Below are 24,003 nucleotides of genomic sequence, written 5' to 3'. Positions count from 1 at the left end.
CTACTAGCACTTTAATCATGTTGACTTGAACTCCAAAGATCTCTTTTTTCGAATTCTCTCCAGAATCTTGGGTATGCTTTTTATCAGTGGTATAGGACACTATCTCAATTGATCGATCGTTAGAACCGTAAAGAACGAGAAATATAGAGGAATTCATGGAAGGAAAAATCCCACAGACTCTCTGTGCTATAAGCTAGTAGAACAATATCTCCTCTGGATGTATGATTTCTTCACTGTTGACTTAATTTGTAAATATTGGCAGAATTGCTACGATTCTTGCTTCATCATTCTAAACAACAAACCGGAGCATGTTTATTCAGGCCGGTCACATTCCTTCGCACTAGCTGCCGTGCCTCGCTATAAAAGGTTAGCCATAATTTCTCTAGCACCAGTTCATTTCGATCCATTACGGGCTCCTTCCTTCGTCACAACAAAACCAACCACTGCTGGAGAATGGCAATATTTGTAGAGCTACTGTTGGCGATGGTGCTTTTGCCGATTGTACTCCAGGTGGGCGGTCCGTACGCCACGGCCGAAAAGGTTTGGGTCGATCGGGACCAAGTGTACTGTGGCCATATCGATTGTACGCGGGTCGCTACCTTCAAGGGTGAGCGATTCTGCAGCCCGTGCGATACGCGACACTTTTGCGAATGTAAGGAAACGTTGGAGTCGCTGCCGTACATGTACGAATGCCCCGGCACGGAACCGTGCCAAACGAGCGATCGGCGTGGGACCTGCCAGAAAACGATGCATGACAAACTGTGCAACCTTATCGACAAACCCTTCCTGGAACAGTGAGCAGTTTTTATTGGGTGTTTGAAAATAAAATCAAAAATATGTTTCAAAACTTAGATGTTGGAGAAGCAGTCTAAAAGTTCAATAAAAATAAAAGTTTCCCAAAAAGAAGGCTGCTTTTCTCTTTTGCGTAATAATTATTCCCTTTAAAGATTTTAGTTCGTTTAACCGCTACGTTTCACCTTCCAGGAAATAGTTTCTATCCCATCCCATTCGTCTATCTCAAGGATTTTCGTCGTTTTTTGTCTATTTTTAACGTACATCTCCATCATACACATCGCCGTAAAGATGTTTCACAAAATACAGCGTTTCTCAGATGATTTTCTAATGTCATCTAGGCTATCTATTATATAAAAATGTAAACACATCTGGATGACATTGTAGTCGCATGAGTTGACAAGGAGCGCATATATTCTTATCATATAATTTGTCATTCATAGCAGATGAAATTGTAAACAAGTTTTGCAGCGCTCCGGAAAGAGTACAACCTGCAGGTATAAACGCTTGCAGGAATTTGGTGTAACGAAATGAAAAAAAAAACAATTTCACATTGTTTCACGAACAAAAACATGTTTTTAGGATTCACTTCTACGGTACACGTTACTTACATTCACATATTTGAAAACATTAGATTTCAAAACAACACTTTGTGACAACTCATTGCACGTGTTTATACCTGCAGGTTGCACACTTTGCGAAGCGCCCCATACAAAGCCGTTGGAAGAAATGTGGATGACATTACAAAATCAACTGAGAAACCTTGTAATATCGTTTTTACCCGTGCAAACACGTTCTCATGATGCAATTTTACTCTACACAGCACAACATGCTTTGGGAATTAATTTCTCACACGGAATTAATTTCATATACGAATATGAAAATAATTTTCTTAATATGGCCATTTTTAAAAAGTAAAAACATGAAAAAAATTTTGTATAACAAATACAAATAAAAAAAATCTCTGCACAAGCACAAGTTACAAGAATGAAATAAGGATCGTACATAACACAAGCTTTAAAACACCAAAAAAAAAATCCAACATCGTTGGAAGAAAAATACTCACAAAATGTAATTATTGCTGTTGGGATTTGATGGATAGCTTTAATATAACACAGACAGCACAGTCCATCAAACTGCTGTTCTGGTCCTTTCGTATGCAAGCATTAAGAGGCGTGGTAAGTTGGAATAAGTATTGGAATCACTTTTTTTAAGTAATCTTCTAATTTGAAAAGTATCTAAAAATAAATTTTAATACTTAATATTTAATTTGAAATTTAAAAAAATATTTATTTTTTTCAGAAATATTATTCTTCGAACAACACAAATATTTTTCTTTTTTTGTCCTTGCATTGTCGTATGCAACTGACCAAACTAGGTACACGAGACACGTCTGCTACACTGCCCTTCCTGCGAAACGGGCTTCCTACATATCAGCAGTTCGGCCAGTTATAAAAAAACCTTCTTAAAATACGCACAACCCATCGTCAAACGCAGCGTTAGAGCGTCGAGAGTTTCCACGGAACGCACTCAAACCGGATTGGCAAAATGGTTGCCGTTTTTCGCGTGACGGGTAGGTTTTTTTGATGGGTTGCCTCCCTACCGGTCACTGAAGCAGTTCTCCTCCCCGCGGTTGCAGTACAATTCCTGTTTTATGTTGCAGAAAAGCAACAAAACGTTTTGAAGGCCGTTCAGTGTGCAACAAAAAAAAACAAGATGGTCAATACAGTGAGTGGTAAAAGAAAACGAAAAATCTAAGGAAAACAAAACTGAAACATAATAAAATGTAACACACACGGTAAATCAGGGGGAGGAGAGAAGGCAGGGGAGGAAAGGTTGCTATATAAGGTAGCGCAAGCAGAAATGGTGAAGATTCCGAATAGCATGCACGCAGCAAGGCAACAACATCGCCAATATGCTGCAACAGGCATCAAGAACAGACACACGAAGGCGTAAAGCAAGAATTTCCAAAAGGGCAGTCAACAATTTGATGCCAACAAATGGGGGTCCGTTTCGGCGAAATGACCGGACCGGACGAATGGTATGCACTGCGAGCATAAAACATCCTTTTTTTTCCTCCTCCTCTTTCCATCTCTCGCCCTACATTCCTCCCCTTTTTTTAGGCCTGATATACATATATTTTTTACATTTTATTATTTAACTTCCTCTTTTAGGGTTTTATGAACCTCTAAAATAAAAAGCCCCCTTTTTTCGTTTTTTTCCTTTTATTCTGAAACTCGCCTAAAAAAGCAATCAATCTCGACGCGCTGCGTTCAGTGGTTGATGCGTTTTTTAAACCAAAAAAACACATTCATTGAGCTGTGAATTTATTTTTAAAAGCAAAAACTTCTGACCGTTGTAAGCGATACAACCATCGTACTCCCCCCGATGAAGAATCGCGCTAGTGGATGGGTAGTAGAAGATTTTTTTCACATTTTTTTTTCGTTGTCTCTCAAAACCCCATCGTCTGGGTCGTCCTGCTGGAAGGTGGCAAACCGTTCGGTGTTGTGCAGGCGCACACACAAGAATGCACATCTTGATAGGCTTAAAACATTCGAACAGCGAACAGTGCAGTGTTTCGGGGCCAGAGGGCAGAGATCAGTACGGGTTCGTTTCTTAGTCGTTCGTTCCTCTGGTGGCAATCCGCGCTTTTCCCGAAAGCATCTTTCGTTTCGTTTCCTCTTCCTCCCTTTCTCCTCCCACGTTTCCAGGTTTCTGGCACAACAATACGCCCCGGATGCCATTCTTGATGGGGATGCAATTTTCGCATCCCATCTTCTGTGGTACTTTGTATGGGCAGCATCACCATATTAAAGCGAACCCATTTGTACGAGCACAAACACACGGATGGGTCACGTCGTGATCGGGTAGTTTTCTTTCCGTTTTTCCCCGGTTGTTGCTCGTCCGCTGTCTGTCCGCTGCAGACGGTTGGTGCAAAATTGCAGCCGGTTGGTGCAAGGATGCCGGGAGGTAAGCGTAAAACGCATAAAATCGATTAGTGTTGTTCTGCGTGGAAGCGTTACTTGCGACATCTTCCGTCAGCTAACAGCGGAAAGAACTACACAAACGCAAAAGGTAAATGAACATGAACCATGGAGAGCAAAAGAGGGGAAACAATCCAACTCACATTTCATGTGCCTGGAACGGAGTCTAGTCATTGAATTGTATATCTCCCGCACAGTTTCGAATTTCTTGAGTTCTTGAGTTCTTGAGTTACTTTTGCTTTATCTTCTTGTACAGCTCAAGAGTATCAAATCTATTGATAGTTATCAACTTCCAAACACTGCAGGATATGGCAAAATTATGGAAGTTTATCATGGTTTCTAAGAAGTATTTAAGTTTCAACCAAACCTCAAGAATTCTTGAATTCCTGGTTCTCCAGAGTCTCTGGAGAGATGGTACTAACATTCGAATAATGTCTAGAATTGGATCTTATCATTTCGCGTAAGGAGGATCGCTTTGGATCTTATTTGAAGGCACTTCAGAAAATTGAACCACTTAAGTGTCTATTTTTCAATTTCTGATAACTTAGATTCCAGCATCTTCTTCAGTTCTGCAATCTTTGTTCCATAGTGTACTGGGACTTCTTAAACATAGTTGAACATATGGAGGTCCTCTGATACCTCAATTCGAATTCTCCTTGGGAATTCAGATTTAGCCTATCTTCAGAACGATTTTTTGAGGTTTTGCGAAGCGAATGGTCTACAATTTTTTTGAGTATGTTGACCGTTTAGTGAGAATAGAAGTATGAATGAGTGTGATTTATGGAACTTGGGTAAGCAAGTCCACAAGACCAAAAGACAAAAGAGACATATCAAACATGGAGGAAGAAGAAGTTTTTTTTGACGAGCTTCGCTCGATAAAAAACTTTAGACACCCAACAATAGGGTCGAGATCACCTTCCCTCTTTCGGAGAAGATTCGGGATTATCTCCTAATCAATACGAAGGTAAACACGTAACATCACAGTATCTTATAGAGGAGCAATTATGCAAAAAAAACCTAGATCTTACATAAAAATTAACGATCAATTTCTTCACGGAAATGACAAGCGCACGGGGAAAGCTTTAATACAATTTCGCTTTAATTTCACCTGACCGACCACTTCTATCCGTTTTTCCACCAATTTCTTTTATGCGACACTCGTTAGCACCATATTTCCTCCCTCTCTTTTTTCCGCCCATTTTCCCCCATCCCAGCCTTTTATTGTTGAACAGTTAATTTCTTCCCCTTTCCGGGTGTTGAACCGATTTTCATCCGGTAAAAAAAAACACAAAATTCCCATCCGGCCGAGATACGCACGTAACTGCTCTCCCACCTCCCCGGGGGTTTGGGGGGGGGGGGGGGGGGGGGGGGGGGGGGGTGATCACTAGTGTCGGGAAAAGTGCGGCACTAATCTACTGCTTCGCTGCATATCGATAACACTAATCTCCTAGAGCGAGCTCGTAACGAGCAGTAATTTTCAATCATTCCGTGTTAAGGGAGAGTAACAAAAAAAAAGAAACACAAAAACTACTCGTGGAAAAAGAAAAACACACACATAAAATCAACACCTCAATCAGCACCGCTAATCCCGTGGTGCCAAGCGCTGCGAAAGTGAAACCGAAAGTTTGACCGATTATTAGCGACCGAATGGTCAACGCAAAGATGGTCGAACGACGGTATGGCATATTCCGGGTTAGGTTTTCCGAGTGCCCTCCTTAAAATCTTCACGTTCCGCGTAATAGGCAGTGTTGCCATGGTTTGGATGAAATGTTGCAGACTTATAATTTCCGAACCTTGATATGGGGACGGTTATTTGCTTGCTTGCCACCTACCGCACACACTTGCCTCGTTGCTGCTGTAACACTACGTTCGACAAAAAGGTGTTGAATTTTCTCCCTAATCAGAAAGTAACAGCTAGCGAGCTGGAGGGATTTCTCTCAGATCCAATGGGTGTGACGTCACACGGATACAAACTCCCATTTATAGGACATGCGAATTTTTGGTAGTCCGCGGTGAAAAGTATCAAATTGCAGCTGGCTTAAGCAGCTGTTACAAACCTTACCGTAACGAGCGTATTGTAATTGATGGACACGAATGATACACCGCAGTACCGTATCATTAGCCCACATTCATAGCCATGGATGCTGCTTGGATTTCTTCTCAAATTATTACTTCTTTTAAAGTGTTCCTACCGTACTACGGAACAACAAAAAAACACTCTTTCTCTTTCGTCTAGCGTGGGTGAAGGTATGACGGCAATGTGATGTGATAATACTTTGTAGACCCTCTCGAAAACCGAAAAAAAAATACTTGAAGTGAAATCATCGAAATAAAATGCAAAATATTTTAAATTCCCAAATCATCCGTAACGCACCCATTCCCCGCCCCGGGGGGGTTCGAAACGCAATGAGAATGTGCAAGATCAACGATTCCGTAACGGCCGGCTAAAATGAACCGATAATCGTGTCGAACAAAAACAAAAAGGGAAAAACAAAAAAAAACAAAAAATAAGAAGCAAAAGCGACAGCAAAAGAAATCGAATCGATAGTGAACGGGTTGGATTTGATTCGTGTTTTTTTTCTTTCGTTCTCTTTCTTAAACGAAGCGGAACAATAGCCGTGGCACGAATGTCTTTAACAGCCGTGCAAGACATGGGTAAAGAAGTGTGAAATATTCCATTATTAATCGCCACACTAACATATGACGCGTGTGACGCTTACCCTTGAAATTGCAATTAATTTACGATAGATGACGCGATGGTAAATAATATTTGTTACACACGAAATTACATTAAAATCGGTTACCTGCAGCACGTACACGTACGGAAAATGCATTAGCTACGTGCATGTTTTATGCTCGTTTTAAATTCGGGACCAAAAATAACAAGAAACGCGTAAAATATTGTAAGTAAAACGAAAGACTTCAATGCCAGTATATGGAATAGCAAGCGACGAACCCCCGTGCCAGTTGTTCTGCTTCCTGCTACACCCGCTAAACGGCGTGCGAATCGAACACGATAGGCGTAAAATTGAAAGAAAAAAAAACGAAGCGATAATTAGAAAAGAAATGGTAACGCGGAACCACTTTTACCATTCGATTCGATACGTTCGCTAATAATGATGATCGATCAAAATCAGTTTTGCAGAAAAACGTCCTCAAAACGTGACTTTCCGAACGATCGTCAACCACAAGTGAGTGTGTCTCTCATCAACTCCCCTCTTCACCGTTTCCTCTCCCCTTTCCCCCTCTCCCGCCCCCCCTTTTGCTGCTAACCATTTCGATCTCGAATATGACACGGCCCCATTCATCGCATCATTCGGTCGGTCGCGTTCTCGCCATACCGGGCGTTTAATGATGACAGATTTATTATATCGAAACCGGTCTCCCCCCCGTGCGGCTACAGTTTGTGGCGTGAGGAGGTGTATATATTTTTTTTCATTTTAACGGATTTTTTTTTTGAGAAAGGAAACCACCGCGCACCAAACGACGTACGCATTGCGTAATATGCGCGCGCGCAATGACACCTACCAACCGTGTACGGTTCGGTCGCTAACGATTTGCTAGAAGCAACAGATCATGGTGAGGAGTTTGGATTTTTTTTTTATTTGCTTCTAACTCCACTTCACTAGTGGCAACATATTTGCTCCGTTTGCTGTCCCTTTCTGGTGCTTCTTTTACCATATCGAAACGGAAGGGAAGGCCGACGTAATTATCTTGGGAGAAAAACAACGGGGTAACGAAAATTAACGACTCCTTACGGGTGCCCGGGTTGTTGTTGGGTTGACTCGTCGGTCAGCTCGTGTCATGTTGTTTTTTTTTGGTTGCTGCCGTATTGAGATTTTTCTATCCACGACTTTAAAGTCGCAGTGGGAAATCTAACGATTGGGAAGCACCTTCCCAAAATGTATCACCACCTACCGAGCGCAACATGGTGTGTATGGAAAGCTGTACAAGCTTTATTTTTTATTTTGTTTGCCAGATGTAACCCTAGATTGACAACCCAGGTTCATGCACGATTCTTTTGTGTCGAGAGAAAAATGCAATTTAAAGCTTCAAGCCTTCCAGCCCGCAATGCTATGGGAGATACAGAAGAAGAAAAAGAAAAAAAACATCCCAAAATGCTAATTTGATTTGGATTTCTAACAGCGACCGCATCAATTTGTATCATACCGAGCATATTTATCTAACCAAGCGTTCGAAAAGCGGGTAAAAGATGGTGTGGAAAACGCAAATGAGAAAATTATTAAACACCCGCAACCAATCGGACACCGACCGGAGGAAAAAAAACACCCCCCAGAAGGAAAGACCATGAAAATTGGACCCCAATGACCTATGGATAGAAATCGATATTTTCGGGGCAGGAATGGGAGGGGACAATGAAAAGTAAAGGTAAAAAAACTCTAAACATATTTGTCACTATTTTCACCAACACTCTTCCTTCTAATTTCCATCCTTTATTTTAACACGCTCCACAACTTCGAACCTTCGTAGGTTTTATCGCTTGTGCAAAGGAAGGTAAGAATTTTTACACCGAAATTTATACGCACTAATTATACGGTGCGAAGCGTTTATGATGGGTGTGAAGGGATGTAATAAAAAGATAGCTAACCTTATCGTGTTGGAAGGTTAGACATGAGGTGGTACGAAGCATGAGGGATGAATTAACTTTCCAACACATTTTTTTTTTTGAGAATAGAAATGCGTATATTGAGAGGCATAATAATAGGAAGGGTTGAAATTTATTTCTACTATATTTCTTTGCTATTTTTCAATAAACTAGTCTTTTCTACAATTCTCTATAATACATTAATTTTCTTCCTAACTTTTGATTATACAACTCACTTTAACACTAGAACTACCGGACCAGTAATTTTGACTGAAACGCTTCATTTTTATTAGATTATTTTTTTGGGTTAAACAATCGTAAGGTAGTTGAAACATGAATTTTACATATGTATTTTATAGTAAGAACTCCAATAAACAATAAAATACACTTCAACTCTTTGAAATTGTTTAAAAATTAACCTCGAACGAAAAACGCTTAAAACGCTTGGTAGTTCTAGTGTTAAGTAAAACAACATTTTCAACATCCGCTTTTATCTGTCCGTCTGCAGCTTCCTTGCTAACAATGGAGAGTGATTGTTACGGTTAAGTAGAAACGAAAACGGCTTAAAAAATAGAGAAAGGATGTCTCATGCGAAGATGCTGCCTCCTATCGGAACACATCTGGAGCTATCCTAGTTCGATCGATCGGAAAAAAATGAAATTTCAATCGGCTAACACTTTCACAGGCCACGTAACCTATCGTAACGAGAGCTTTCGCACACGTGAGCTATGAAGAAACGAAAGGAAGAAGCAGGAAAGAAACATTCACACAAACAGAGTTAAATAAACCCCAATTGAGATTGAACATGCGCCAAAAACCCATCCTCCGCGTGCACGACCAGACAACCCTTTTTCGGAGGGGGGAGGTCATCGGGGATTTTGGGCAGGCTGCGTGATTGGACCGATCGCCCCAGGAGCAAAACAGTTTTCCATGTCAGGCCAGTTGGGGGTTACCTTTCCTTTCCACCGCGCACAGGCCCTACTTCTCGGTACCGTTTAATTGGCGCACCCAACCGAACCATGACCAAGGCAACGAGTGGAGCGCAAAAAAAGAAACATCTGTTACAGCATCCAACCAATGTAAGGAAAACCTACCCGCTTAAGACACCTAAAACTAAAGCGACATTGCACAAAACCATTCCTGACGTGTTCATCGCGGCAGGGTTGCGATTCACTTTCACCCAGCCGCGGATACTGTCGCTTTCACACACAGAGCCCCCACACCAACCAAAGATGAGGCCGATATCGTAAACCGTTTTTTTTTCTTTATTTCTATTTTTGTTTTCTTTTCTTATTCTTAAATCAGCTAACTTAACAAAAAAAAATTGGCAAACGCAAAAAATTGCCCTTTAAACACACCCCAACCCTTCATCAACCTAAGGGTTCGCTATGCGGAATTTATTCTCTTTGTTGTGTTTTATTGTTATGCACAAGAATTCTTTTCCTTTATTTAGTCTTTTTTCATTACTTAAGCTATACAACTAGAGAAAAAGAAAATGTTCGTGTGTGATGAAGATGAGTTCGATACGATTGAGTAAACGGTTCCATCACGCCAACACGTCCGTGTTAAGCAGCGTGTAAATTGATGGTAAATGAAGATGCTTTAATAGACAGAGCAGTCTTGATTCCTTTTTTTATTCATGCAAAGCATATTCGATTCGTAGTCATGACCCAATAAAGAATAACTTTTCTAATAAAAGAATGATTTCATGCTCTTAAAGAGTCATTTCACTCATGAAAGAGTCATAACTCTGATGAAAGAATGATTTTACTCAATTAAAGAGTCATTTCACTCATGAAAGAGTCATTTCTCTGATGAAAGAATGAGTTCACTCATGAAAAAGTCATGACTTTGATAAAAGAATTCTTTCGCTCAATTAAACAATCAATTCACTCATGAAAGAGTCATGATTCTGATGAAAGAATGATTCTATTAATCAATCACATCACCCTTCATGGGTGGACTCCTTCATGTCCTATGTCCATGTCCATTTTATCCATGAAAGAGTCCTGACTCTGATGAAAGAATGATTTCATTCTATTAAAGAACGATTTCACTCATGAAAGAGTCATGATTCTGATGAAAGAATTATTCTATTAAAGAATTACGTCACCCATGAAGGAGTCATGACTCTGATGAAAGATATATTTCACTCAATTAAAGAGTCATGACTCTGATTAAAGTCATCAGATCTTTATCACTCAAATATAGAGTCATTTCACTAATGAAAGAATCATGATTCTTTAATTGAGTCATGAAGAATAATTTTACTCAATTAAAGAGTCATATCATCCGTGAAAGAGTCATGAATTTGATGAAAAATTCTTTCACTCAAATAAAGGGTCAATTCAGAAATGAAAGAGTCATGACTCTTTGTGGTGACCTTTGATTCACTCTAAAAGAATCATATCACCCATGAAAGAATCATTTCTCTGATGAAAGAGTCATGACTCTGATAAAAGAATGATTCTATTAAAGAATCACTAAACCAATGAAGGAGTCCTGACTCTGTTGAAAGAATAATTTCACTAAATTAAACCCATGAAAGAATCATGATTCTTTGTTGTGCCCTTTGATTCACTCATGAAAGATTTATGTCATGCATGAAGGCATCGTCTCTCTCATGAATCACGCATTTTTTCCTAATGAGAAAATCTAAATGCTACGAAAATAACCCTTTTAACGAGCGAAATCTCACACAAAGAGCAGCATGATTCCCGATTCGCAAAATTCAAAACGCTTCCTTAAAATAACACAAAATTAAATAAAACTCGAAGCAACAAAAAAAAACTCACTCTCGCACGCTAACCGTTTTGCAGCGAAACATTTCAATCAGCGAAACGAACGAAACATTGACAAACGTAAAATGCAATCCCGCCGATGACACATTTCTCTTCGCACCGTACCGAACCCGCTCAGCCGCAAACGTGTGTGCAGAAAAGTGCAACAAATGTAATTAAGATTACATCAATCCCGGCGTCAACCGGTACAAGATCCTCCCCCTCACCCCTCCCTGTTGAGAAAAGCGAAACTTTCTCAATCGACTTTAGCAAGAATTTTCGAACTTCCCTTATGGTTTTTTACTGAACAATTTTATTTTGCGTTTTGTGGGCGAGGTTCAAAAATTGGTCTTACTCTGACCGTCTCTCAATTGCTACTGCCCTATGTTTGACCTATTGACACACATAATCCGTGCGCATAAATGTTTTTGCCTTATTTGGGCATACTAATTTTGGTTGTTCGCCGAAGATAGAACGATGACCCTAACGAACCTTTTCCCGAACCTAATCCTAGCATTTAGCGCCACCTAGTGTGCGGTCCGTCAACCCAAGTGAACATTCAGCAACTCTAGATGTCAATTAGTTCGAACCGATTCGAATGTCACGTTGGTTTGTTTACGATCATTCGTTACATGCGGTCTGTAATCACGCGTATTACAAGACAGTGAATCGTGCCAACACTCCACCCCGTAAATTCTATTGCCTGTAAGAATTTGCTTACAAGTAGCACGATTACTTAAGGTACGCATTTCTATTTTAAGTATTTGTCGGCGTTTATCCCTAATCTATTACTTAATTTCAGTTTTCAATACTGCTAGCTTGACTACTGCTCTTTTTAGAAGTTTGCCTGCGGCTGTACGCAATACAGCTTGTCGTATTCGACCATCGCTACCCGCCTCAAGCCTTCGACCATCAAGCGCCTTTAATGCCTCCTTAACACTTCGTACCATTCGCTCCCATACACCCCCCATGTGCGGTGCTGATGGTGGGTTAAACGACCAAGTGGTACGGGCGTTGGTAAAAGTATCGGCAGCTCCGTAGTTCATTGCGCCGATTTCTCGTTCCAGCTCGTTGCTTGCACCCACAAAATTCGTACCATTATCGGAGAATATTTGGGTTGATGAACCTCTCCGTGACACGAACCTCCTTACTGCCGTGATGAACGAATTAGTAGACAGTTGATACGCGACTTCTAAATGTACTGCTCTAGTGACCAGGCATGTGAATACTGCCACATATCTCTTCTCCTTTCGTCTACCATTCACTATGCTGAGCGGGCCCAGGTAATCTACGCCTACGTGGCTAAACGGGTGAGTGTGAGTACTGAGTCGTTCCGCCGGTAGTGGTGCCATTCGAGGATGATACTGTTTGGTTTTGTGTACTTTGCAGTGTTGGCAGCTTTTCGTCCTTCTATCAACTAGCGATCGTAGATATGATATATAATATCTCTGGCGAATCTCATTCACGACCGTTTCACGATTGGCATGACCCGATTTCCTATGGTAGCTGTCTACTATCAAACTGGTTATTACTGGGATGGTACGACCATCAATTCGCAATAAACCATGTTCATCTATCAACGGGGACAGTTTGTAAAGTGTGCTTCTTTTATCGATCCCTTTTTCGTCGTCGTTGCACAGGTTTTTTAATTCGCTACCATAGTGATCTTGTTGAGCCACACGGAGTAGAAAGGTTTCGGCCTTGCGGTATTCTACGCTACTTAGAGGGACTTGTGTTCCTTTGACCGATCGTTTAATTTGCATGGCTTTTGCTGACTGCGGGAATTCAAGGGCGTTTTCTTGTGCATTTCGATGCATTATGTATTGTGCGGAGCAAGGAGAACAGGACGCGCCAAAAGTCGCGACATCCATTATGTAAACCGAAGGTTGCTTGGTAGGGTCGGATCGGAACAGAAACCTTTGAGCATGGGTATCTTCTCTACGTATCCTTATTTGATGGAACATTTTCTCAACATCCCCTCCAAACGCCACTCGTCTCTCTCTAAACTTGCTAAGCACTCCAGGTAGCGTTACCAACAGATCAGGTCCCTTCATCAACAGGGAATTTAAAGAAACGCCTTCTACTTTAGCCGCCGCGTCCCAGACTAAACGCTTCTTGTTTGGTTTACGCGGATGAGATACCACATTCAGGGGAAGGTACCAAATGCGTAGGGGATTCGCCGAATCTAATTCGCTTTGTGTAGCTTTATGCGCGTAACCCATTTTCAAATACTCTTGTACTTGTTGGTGAACGTTCTTGGCAAGGTCTGGATTCTTCTCTAACTTTCGTTCTAGGCTTAGTAAACGCTTAAGCGCCATGGGATAGCTGTTGGGAAATTTCACCTCATCTGTTTTCCATAATAACCCAGTCTCAAACCTATCACCACAACGCACAGTGGTGTTTTGAAGCATTTGTTTGGCCCTAGCTATCTCTTTTGGTTCTGGCATCGAGCTGCTGGAAATGCCTACCTCTTCCAACGCAAATTGTCTTTTTAATAAGCTATTTAATTCACTGTCACTATCCGATTCCGGTGGTCGATCAGGCTCGCTGTGATGCGGCAGGATGTTGGTTGTACCGGTGTTGATGGGGCCGTACACGGCCCAACCCAATGGACTTCTCACTGCTACAGGTTCACTCGGCTGCCCTTTGTGGATCTCAAGCGGCGTCATCAGATCCAGATGTTGCAGCCCGATTAACAGCTTTGGCTCAGCTTTCAGAAACGACTGTATTGGCAGATTCTGAAAGTGAGGAAAGCGTGTGGTTAGGTTTGTACAGTCGAGTTCTTGGAGCGGCAAACTTAGCTTTTCCATGGTATGAGCGTCAGCAAGCTCATAGCGGCAGCTCCCGTCACTCGCTGAAATCTGCACGTTCACTCTCTCCGAGTCATTTTCCTTTCTGATGACACCGGCCGTCCACCGTAGCGGGATTCCGGGGGCCTGCAGGTCTGCCGCTTCCACCAGTGGTTCGGGTGTCGGAATGGGCTGCGTAATAGGTGAGCGTTCGTCAGCCGAGTGTTGAGCTTCCGAATGCACACTGTTCGCCACTATCGCGCACCGTTGATTATGCACCCATTTACTACCCGTTTTCGAATGGGAACTAACACTCGATCTTTCAAAACCACACTCCATTTTTTCTTCTAAATCAATTCGGAGCTTTTCCTGTTCGAGCTCCATTCTAGCCATTTTCATCTCGAACTCTTTCTCGGCCATTTTCCGCTCTAGCTCTTGCGTCCTAGCGAGCCGTTCGAGCGCTGTTCGCGCGGACGTTTTCGATGCGGTGGAAGAGGCTTTGGTGCTTGGGGCCCTGTTAGCAGTCCGCGATTCGGTGCGTCTTTGTCCTAGTGGTACTACTAGTGGCTCAATGCTAGGCGGTAGAACTTCGCTATTGGCTACGCGATGCTTGGCTTCTCTAACGTAGCTTTGAGCAGCTTTCCCGACCGTCGCGGTGGCTCCTTTTCTAGGATCTGGACACACTTTTTCACTTTCTTCGCTTTTCACACCCATCGTACAACCACAGTTCCACTTCCTTTTCGCGATTTCTGCACTGACGCCGGCACACGCGTAATGATACCACTTATCGCACTCATTGCACTGTACCATATCATCCACGGTGTTCGCCTGATCGCAGGCATTGCAGTCACGACTTTCTTCCGACATCGTAAATGTTCCACGAAATATACAAGACGATTTTTAGAGCACAATATATTATTGCTTTACAATTTTTGAATGTTGAGAAAAGCGAAACTTTCTCAATCGACTTTAGCAAGAATTTTCGAACTTCCCTTATGGTTTTTTACTGAACAATTTTATTTTGCGTTTTGTGGGCGAGGTTCAAAAATTGGTCTTACTCTGACCGTCTCTCAATTGCTACTGCCCTATGTTTGACCTATTGACACACATAATCCGTGCGCATAAATGTTTTTGCCTTATTTGGGCATACTAATTTTGGTTGTTCGCCGAAGATAGAACGATGACCCTAACGAACCTTTTCCCGAACCTAATCCTAGCATTTAGCGCCACCTAGTGTGCGGTCCGTCAACCCAAGTGAACATTCAGCAACTCTAGATGTCAATTAGTTCGAACCGATTCGAATGTCACGTTGGTTTGTTTACGATCATTCGTTACATGCGGTCTGTAATCACGCGTATTACAAGACAGTGAATCGTGCCAACACTCCCTTTGGTAGATGTCGTTCGAAAGCAATCAGGGTTTTGCTGGAGAGGAGAGAAGGGGAAGAAAGAGATGCAAAAATATGCGGGTGGTGAGATTTGCAAAAAAAAAACACCACAACTGCGGTAATTATTTTCCATCAATAGCGAAATTGCCAATGGCGTCTGGAACGGTCGTTTGTCGAAGCGCGCCCTCCTTGTGGTCACCATTCTCCCTCACACCGTAACGTCTTGGTATGCATTTTTCTAATAAATTTGCAACACTTCCGTACTCGGTCGGTGTGGTTTTCTTGTGTGTGCTTTTTTTTAAGTTAAATTTGCACACGACGATAATTTCTTGATTTTCCTCCCATTTTTCTTTTCTCTTCCCCTTTGCCTTCACAGCAGAAGTCACACTTTTGTGCCGTTTTACAGCTCTGATGCGAATCAATTCAATTCGTCCGATTTAGCGGACGGTAAATTAGAGAAAGGAAGGAAGCAAAAAACAAAATGCACACATGGGAATGGGGAAATCACTCCTTCTTAGTCGGTGCGGCTCCGGGTGCGCTAATAAAAACCGGAAAAAAGAAAAGTGATCAATGCATTGCGGCCGGGAAGCGGGAGGCTTGCTTTGCTTGCCTTCCCCTTCCTTCTTTTCTCACCGATACGGCTCTCGGTTTTTGTTGGGTTAAGTTTTTCTCCCGCCTAAGGAGAGGTGGAAAATCAATTGAGTGTACAAATGATGTGGAAAGTATGGAGGAAAAGCGCAGCAAGTGGCGAACGCGCCCGTTCAATTGAATTAATCCGATTAGACGCGCCCGACGCGTTTGGGGGCTGATGAGGCTCGGAATGAGATGCTGGGTGGGTGGTTTATAATATGGACGGATGACAACCGGGTTGAAGTGATAGGAGAGAAGGAAAAGAAGAAAAAAAAATAAAACCAGGATGCAAAAAAAAACCGTGCCGAAATGGTTGAACAAAATTATGTCCCCATTTTCTTCCGCTTCGGGTTTTCGTTTGCCCTTTTGTTTGCCGACATTTCCTCGTTTTCGTTTCATTTTGTAGCCTTCCCTCTCTTCTGCAATCACTTATCATGAGCTAAAATTTCACACAATTTCCAGCCTCAACGTAATTTAATACTTCACACACAGCAAATGTTTCCTTGGCGATTTCGTGTAGCACTGTTTGTTCATATTTTTCCATTTTTATTTTCTCTCTCAACAGAAAAAAAGCAGAAAAATAGAAGCAAATTGTAAAGGAAAGGGAAAAGTTTCGCACAATTTTCCGCAACACTTTTCCACTTTCGATTTCCATCTCATCCATCCATGGCTCGTTCCGTAAGTTTAGTAATTCAGTTCACTCTAGCAACTAACTGCACTGCGTACCAAAATAAAAGCATTTTTTCTTTTTTTTTATTTAAATATTTTTTAATTTTATTTTTTAAATAATAATAATATAAAAAACAAGAATTCCAGAAAAAAAACAAAAAAAAAATTTAAAAAAAATTGGAGAAAAAACATGATGAAAAAAATGTTACTATAATTTTGGAACGCAGTGTAGCTTTCCACTCTTTTGCACTATTTTTTCTTTTTTTTTGGGGCAAAAAAAACGTGATCAACTCATAACGGAGCGCTATCTCGTTCACACTCGCTAGAGTTTTCCTCATCTGTTTTTTGTTTCAAATAATTTGAAACAATATCCAATTGCTGTCGGTTTCCGACCGTTTCCTTTTACACGGTCGGTGCTTTCTAATTACTTCATTTCGGTTTGTTTCCTAATTTGGGTAAGCTTCTTCGCCCATTTTGCACAATTACGGGTGGTAAATCTTTTCTCTCTCTCTCTTTTTTGGTGGTAATTATTCCCTATCCACTTTAAACGATCGATTTGCCAATGGTTGTTTGATTTGTTTCATCTCATCTTCCGTTTGTTAAATGATCATACTTAAATGGTTAGGGTAATGAAGCGAATAATTTTTACTTTACCGACAATGATAGGTGAATAAGCTATGTTTTTTTAAAGGGAAAAGAGGTAATTTTTTAACAAAAAAAACTATCTAAAAAACCATTTTCCACCGCTGGTTTCAAACAAAAGTAGCTATTAATTTAACACATTTTTTATGGAATATCACCAATCTCGTTGGTGAGGATAAATCGTAAAGAATCAAAAAGACAGACATTCTTGAGCTTCTAACAAACAAAACAAAAAAGACGACAAGATAAAGAAACTTCACAATCTCATTCTATACTCTCACCATCTCCAGTGCAGAACACGAACGACATACGAACCGACTGTGGCTGGACACAGACAACGAACCCCACAAAGATGGAGCAGCAACAGATGCAATCGAAGGTTGGAGGGGGGTCGTGGGGAAATTAATTAGGGTTCTAACCGCTGAAGGATCCTTTTTGGAAGTTGTTTTTCTGTGTGTTTTGTGTGTGTTTTTTTGGCAACTTGATAAAAACGGTAAGGTGAGCAAGTTTAGCGAAACAAACACAGGAAATTGTCAATCAATCACAGCCCTGTGCCAAGCCCACAGTGTGTCCGTTGAAGCCGTTTTTTGTTTTGTAATGTTCTGACCAAAACTCGTTGTCATTTTCTTTGCTTTTTGTAATGGCAAACGGAGGGATGCTGATTTCTGAGAATGTATCATTTTTTTTCTTCTTTAAAAACTTCAGCCAAAAATGCATTTTGGTAGCGTATTCTTCAATTTCTTGAAGTATTTTCTGGTAGTTACATGCTTTTGTATAAAAATTGTACAAAATTGTAATTTAAAAAAGTCGTGTGTCCCTCGTACTGCAGAAGAAAAAAACTTTCGCCGTGGTGCCGTGACCAGGATCCAAAACGGCGTCACGTTATACGTTGTTGTACCTATCAAAAGCACAATGTCTGTGCAATTTGATGGTGCGTTCCATTTTTCACTCGTTTTTTTTTTGTTGTTGTATGAACAACTTTCGGTACGTGTTTGAAAACAATTTCCCAAACAAATAACCAAACAGGCGAACATTCAAAACGATTTAATTCTCCTTTTTTTCCCTCCCCTGTTGAGGATGCAAAACGTGAGCTCACGATCATCGCTGTCCGGTTGAATCCGTCTGACAATGGAACCGGAACTCCTCCCTCAAAACAAATCACGGTGGTGGGGTGGGGGGGGAGTGGGGATGGGGGAAGGCAGGCAGGGTGTGAAGGTAAGCAACATCCCTGTACCGATCGACCCCGTTTTTTCATGCAGCGTAAGGGATGCGCGCACGATGTGACGATGGAGGAACTTTCACACCAGTTTCCTTTAAACCGACGCCTCCGCTCACGATTTTTGGGGATATTTCTTCGGTGTGCTAGTGTTGGTGAGTGTTTAGGGGTTGCGATTGTTGCGACACTAAACCGCTTTTTCGTCCCTTAAATCGCTAAAGGACGGGACGTATTCTTAAGGGATCACCGAACAATACTTTTTTTTTAAATTGTGTAGAAATCTTTCATCCATCTGCTTGTTCCCCAAGGGTTTTGCTGCATGGGCACAATTTTATGTAAGCTCTTAATTTCGTTATATTTAAATATTCCTTTATTGGTGCGCAAAAAACCTCTCAAACTCTACTATGTACCTAAAAATATATCTAAAAATCCTTCTTTTTCTTTCTTTAAAGAAATCCCCATTCTTTAGCGAAGCAAATTATGTGACACGCAAACTATCAGTAAAACTGCGCTACCTGGGACCGATCGCCTACCCAAAAGGAGTCGAAAGATTCAACCACACTAGCAAAACCTTCCCCGAAGCGAAATGGAAATGGAACGAGCGGAAATTGAGCGCGCTTGTAAGATGAGAGAAGAAAGACACACACAAAAAAAAAACATAACTCCCCAAGTAGTCCCCTCGGGGCAACTCAACACAGCCTTTAATGCTTCGCCATTCCCCATACCCCCATTACCCCCACACCGAAGACCATCATCATTGTGCCTGTGGTATTGCTTGTTGCGCAAGCGATGCAAGGGACGAAAGAAGCAAAAAAAAACAAAGTCAGTCACAGACAACATAAAACAGGGCGTGATCTGGGCAGGAAAGACATCTCCTTTCCATGCGGTTGTGTGGTGCTGTGCGCGGAGAGTAAAGCAACTGCAACAAAAAATAGCACTCGAGCACATTGGGGGATGGGATTTTGGGAGCGAATCTGGCGAAGGTGGTAACGTACAAAACCTGGCACAAAGCATTTGGTAGTACGAAGTACCTAGTTGTAGACCAACGGAAGGTAGGAAATGGATACAAACATAAACGTGCTTGTACAGGGCAGTTACAGCGTGCAATAGTACTGCTAATACTGGCACAAATACTCTCGTTTCGCATTTGCGATCTAATTTATTCAATGCTGTTTAAATCAGAACCTAAAAATCTCAATTTTAATTTGTTTAAACTCTTTTTGATTTTTACCTTAGTCCTAATGATACTAAAAACGTGATTAAAAATCGTCATAATTTGATTATTATTTTTTTTAATTAAGTGTAGTGTTAAGTGAATCTTATTCAGATTCATGAATCTGAACGAATTTTTGAGCTGAATGAATGAATCTGAAACTCTATTCTGAAGATCTATGAATCCGTAGAGTTCCGGTCAGCACTTTTGGAATAAATTCACCACCACCCCCTCTCTCCTCCATCCCAGTTCAGCCCTTTTAATTTAAGTTTGTTGACAGCGAATCATTGAGGATTTATGAATCTTTTTGGATTCATTTCTATATATGAAAATTGATTATTATTTTGGAAGTTGGCTCATGATTTGAATGACTCTTTACTGAATCTTTGATTCATATGAATGACTCTTTTGAAAAGCTTCAACAAAATTAAGGATTCACGAATCTTTTTGGATTCATTTCTATTTATGAAAATTGATTATTATTTTGGGAGTTGGCTCATGATTTGAATGACTCTTTATTGAATCTTTGATTCATATGAATGACTCTTTTGAAAAGCTTCAATAAGATTAAGGATTCATGAATCTTTTTAGATTCATTTCTATTTATGAAAATTGATTATTATTTTGGGAGTTGGCTCATGATTTGAATGACTCTTCACTGAATCTTTGAATGACATGAATGACTCTTTTCGAAAGATTCAATAAGAACAACATAAATTAAAATAATTATAGCATGCTGGATTTTTTTTAAAGTTAAATTTCATAAGAATGGCATATTTACGATATCATCTTGCTGTGTTTACCTTTGCATGCAAAGCCTTTACAAAAAAATGTGGATGACATTACAATGTCATCTGAGAAACGCTGTATGAAAGGATGAAAATATATTTTTCAAAAATGTGTAGAAAAGACAGCATTAGCATCAACTCTGGGTGGAGTTAGCTCCAGTAACAAGGTCCAGTAATGGAAGACCCCCCCACCCCGGCCCACCTCCTTCCCTTCGGGAATATATCAACCTTTTTGGGGGTTCGCTACAAGTCACATACAATAAAAGGGGGAGAAAAAAATAAATCAAAAACCCAACCAGACCCTGTAACCGTACAAAGCATTACGGCTAAGACAGAGCAAAGTAAAAATGGTACCGCCGATACTCGGCGACCATATGTTTCAGCCACTCGGTGTCGCTACCTCGCAAAACACGGTCCATAACCGAATCCCAACCGAATTGAACCGTTTTAGAAACATGCTTGCGTTACCATAGCGTACCATCACTAACACACACAGAGAGAGCCAAAACCCCCAATGAATCCCTCCCTTCTCCCCTCTACCCCCCCCCCCCCCTCCTCGGGTACGACAGTTTCGAAAGGTTTTCAAAAGGCATGGACCCGGTTTTTTTGGGGTGGCTTTCGTTACCCATATCCCAGACAGGGAGCCTTCTACTTGGGGTCTTCTCACCAGCAACCAGCATCCAACCACTCTGACGTGTGCGTATCACGTATGCATATGTGTGTGTCTGTTTCAAACTCTTTACTTTGTCCGTGAGTGCAGTTGGTGGATGCAATCGGCAAAAACAGGTCTGATTTTCGTGGAATAGAATCGCGCATAGAACACGGTGGAAGCAGCTTTTTTGCAACAACAAAAAGACTGGATAAAGCAAAGGCCCGAAAGGCAATCGGCCCGAAAGGCAGGTCTATACGGTGTCTATTGGGAGTACAAGGGGGCGCAAAGGGGGGAGGGGGGGACAGCTCTTTCTGCCCGATTGCACGATTTATTCGCTGCGCTTTGTGTCTGTTGCGCGTCCATTCCGGCCTGGGAGGGACGACGCGAATTGCGAACAAATTCAATGCTCCAGTGATGGAAGACATGCAATCATAAGGCGGGGAGTGGAAGGAGGTTGGAAGGGAAACACGAGCGACAGAAAACTGACCCGCAACCACACATACCAGAGATCTGAAAGGGGATATAACGCTTAGTATGCTGGATGCTGGAAGAAAATGGCCCAAAGCGTTGATGTGCTTCATTTTGTTTGCAACAATCGAAGGTGTTGAATGTGTCCGCCGTGTCTGCTCGGTGCACTCGATAAAGAGAGCTAGAAAACCTCACCCCACACCAGGAAGTGTTCGAAGGTAACAAAAAAAAGGTAATTTTTAATGTTCAAAGTGTTGTTTGTTTTTTTTTTTGCAAAACCATAAGCATCTCAACAGGATTTGTCCTTGATGCGACTAATGCTGGGGAGAGGTTGGGAAGGGGAAGGCGGGGGGGAGGGGGATGCAGTTTTATTTCTGTTCCTCTTGAAGTAATCAAATATTTACGTTCATTTCAGGGTCGAATAGGTCGAAACGGTTCGTGAAGTTGATTTAAAATGATTGTTAAATATGTTTATTTTGTCACATATTTTATTTCTTTTCCTCACTTTTTAGTGATAAAAACAACAACAACAAAAAAGCAGCAAATGATGGTTATAAATTACCATATTTCATGACAAAACATAAAAGTGTCAGATTTTTTTAAAAATAAAATTTATATAAATATTTTATTAACTTCACTTTTCGCCATACGTCTTTGGGCATTAACGCAGTAGAGGGAAGTGGCCCATTCAATTATACGGGATGTTCGTACACACCCTTTGGCAGCATATCGAATCGAACGGCACGCTCGCCAACCGAAACCGAATATGATATTTGCATCCCAGCACACCGTAGGCTCGTTTGTTTGAGCGTTTGTTTGCATCAAAAGAAGAGAGAGAGAAAAAAGCACACGACAAAAAACCCGTACGATCCCTGAGGAAATCGTGAAACATTGTGTTCCTTTTTCGGATCCAAGGAAGAAATGGGGGGAGTTTAAAAACATTTCGCGGGTGCGCGCGCGCTCGATTGGTGATGAAGCAGAATAGTCACTCATCACGGAATACATCCACTGCCCGACCCAACCCGCGGTCCTATCAAATTGTCTGTTGAAGTTTGAAGGCACGAGCAAAAAAAACGGGATTTCTTCCGTTTCAGGAAGGCGGATCGATGGTTGTTTTTTTTTTGGGAACCATTCGGTGGCAAAGGGGATGTATGGAATAAAAAAGAAAAGGGGAGCAACAATTACCCCTTTCTCCCACGTACACTTCATTTGACGGAAGATATGACACCACCCTCTCGGTAGAGCATTAGAAGTGATCGTACGAAAAAAGGGGGTTCGTCGCTTCTTGCGACGAGTCAAGTCTTTCGTTATGGTGCCCGTTCGATACGCAGGGTTTGCGCGTTAACCCATTCGATTTAGGTCTTTTTTTCCATCATGAATCTATGAATATGGACGTATTGCTGTGTTTCTTAGGGACGTATTGGAGGGAGGTTAGGGAAGGGGAGTGAGGGAAGGGGAATAGAATAGAAGGTGATGAGGTGGAAATATTAAGAAAAGAGGTAAATAAAAAATAAAGCGTGATTGGAAAGACGCGATAAAGCCGTTTTGCTCGCGCTGGAGCCTCGTGACGGTGTAACGAGGGGGAAAAAACATGTTGCCTTTTGCTGCGCTTCTTCCTGCGACACCGACACACACCGGTAACGGGTTTATGGTTTCGTTCCGGATCGGGAGGAGGATTTTCGATCCTATTGTCATATCCTTTAACCTGCACGCCGTACAACGGAAAACCGAGGAAGAGGGGGAACCTCATATGAAGTAGGCCAATTTACGGAAGCTAATCTACTTCGGCACGAAAACGCATGTAAGGCCGTCTCTACACGGGTCGCGGCCGCCACACGGGTACCGCGGAAAACGCGTATAACTTTCATTGTCAAAACAGAACTTCGGCCCGGCTCGGTTCGGTACGAGTCGGGTGTCTGCCGTTCCGTCAAGATTGATTTTTTAAGCTAAACGTTGTGTTATTTGCAAAGTGTCGAAGCCGTTGAGTTTGTATCAAAAGATGAATCGCCAAAAAAACTTCGGCTACTCTTCAATTCACCAATGCATGGACGAATTTCCTTCGTCTGCATTTGGCTATCCTTTAGCAACCTACGCCTAGGGAATGTGTGCGTCCTCTGCTTCATGAAAGAGACAACCAAGCTAATCATTTGGTAGAAACTATTTTGCAGGAAGGCTTGGACCGCACGATCATAAATGTCATGAAGTTTCCCGTCAGCCCGTCAAATTGTTCGTCAACTTGTTCTTCAACTTGTTCATCAACTTGTTCATCAACTTGTTCCTCAACTTATAATGTATACCTCCGCTGGACACTACTTTGAGTAGTGAGTAGTACACCGTCAACTTTTCTGACCTTCAACTTATCAGATTGTCAACTTATCTGACCTTCA

General features: G+C 41.6%; 2 protein-coding genes across 6 annotated transcripts in view; one reads left to right on the top strand and one right to left on the bottom strand.

The window, feature by feature from the left end:
• Nucleotides 1–24,003, bottom strand: part of LOC125763279 (cadherin-86C) — a 145,559-nt gene that overhangs the window by 91,350 nt on the left and 30,206 nt on the right. The gene's annotated exons all lie outside the window — the stretch shown is intronic.
• LOC125763491 (uncharacterized) lies at nucleotides 373–906 on the top strand. The gene has a single exon (XM_049426745.1). The coding sequence runs from the start codon at nucleotides 454–456 to the stop codon at nucleotides 796–798; it is 345 nt and encodes a 114-aa protein (XP_049282702.1). The 5' UTR covers nucleotides 373–453; the 3' UTR covers nucleotides 799–906.

This window comes from Anopheles funestus, chromosome X (genome assembly GCF_943734845.2).
Source record: "Anopheles funestus chromosome X, idAnoFuneDA-416_04, whole genome shotgun sequence".
NCBI lineage: Eukaryota > Metazoa > Arthropoda > Insecta > Diptera > Culicidae > Anopheles > Anopheles funestus.
This window is presented reverse-complemented; position numbering and strand designations above follow the sequence as displayed.

Coding starts and splice junctions, on each gene's coding strand:
- LOC125763491 (XM_049426745.1), top strand. CDS start 454: ATGGCAATATTTGTAGAGCTACTGTTGGCGATGGTGCTTTTGCCGATT.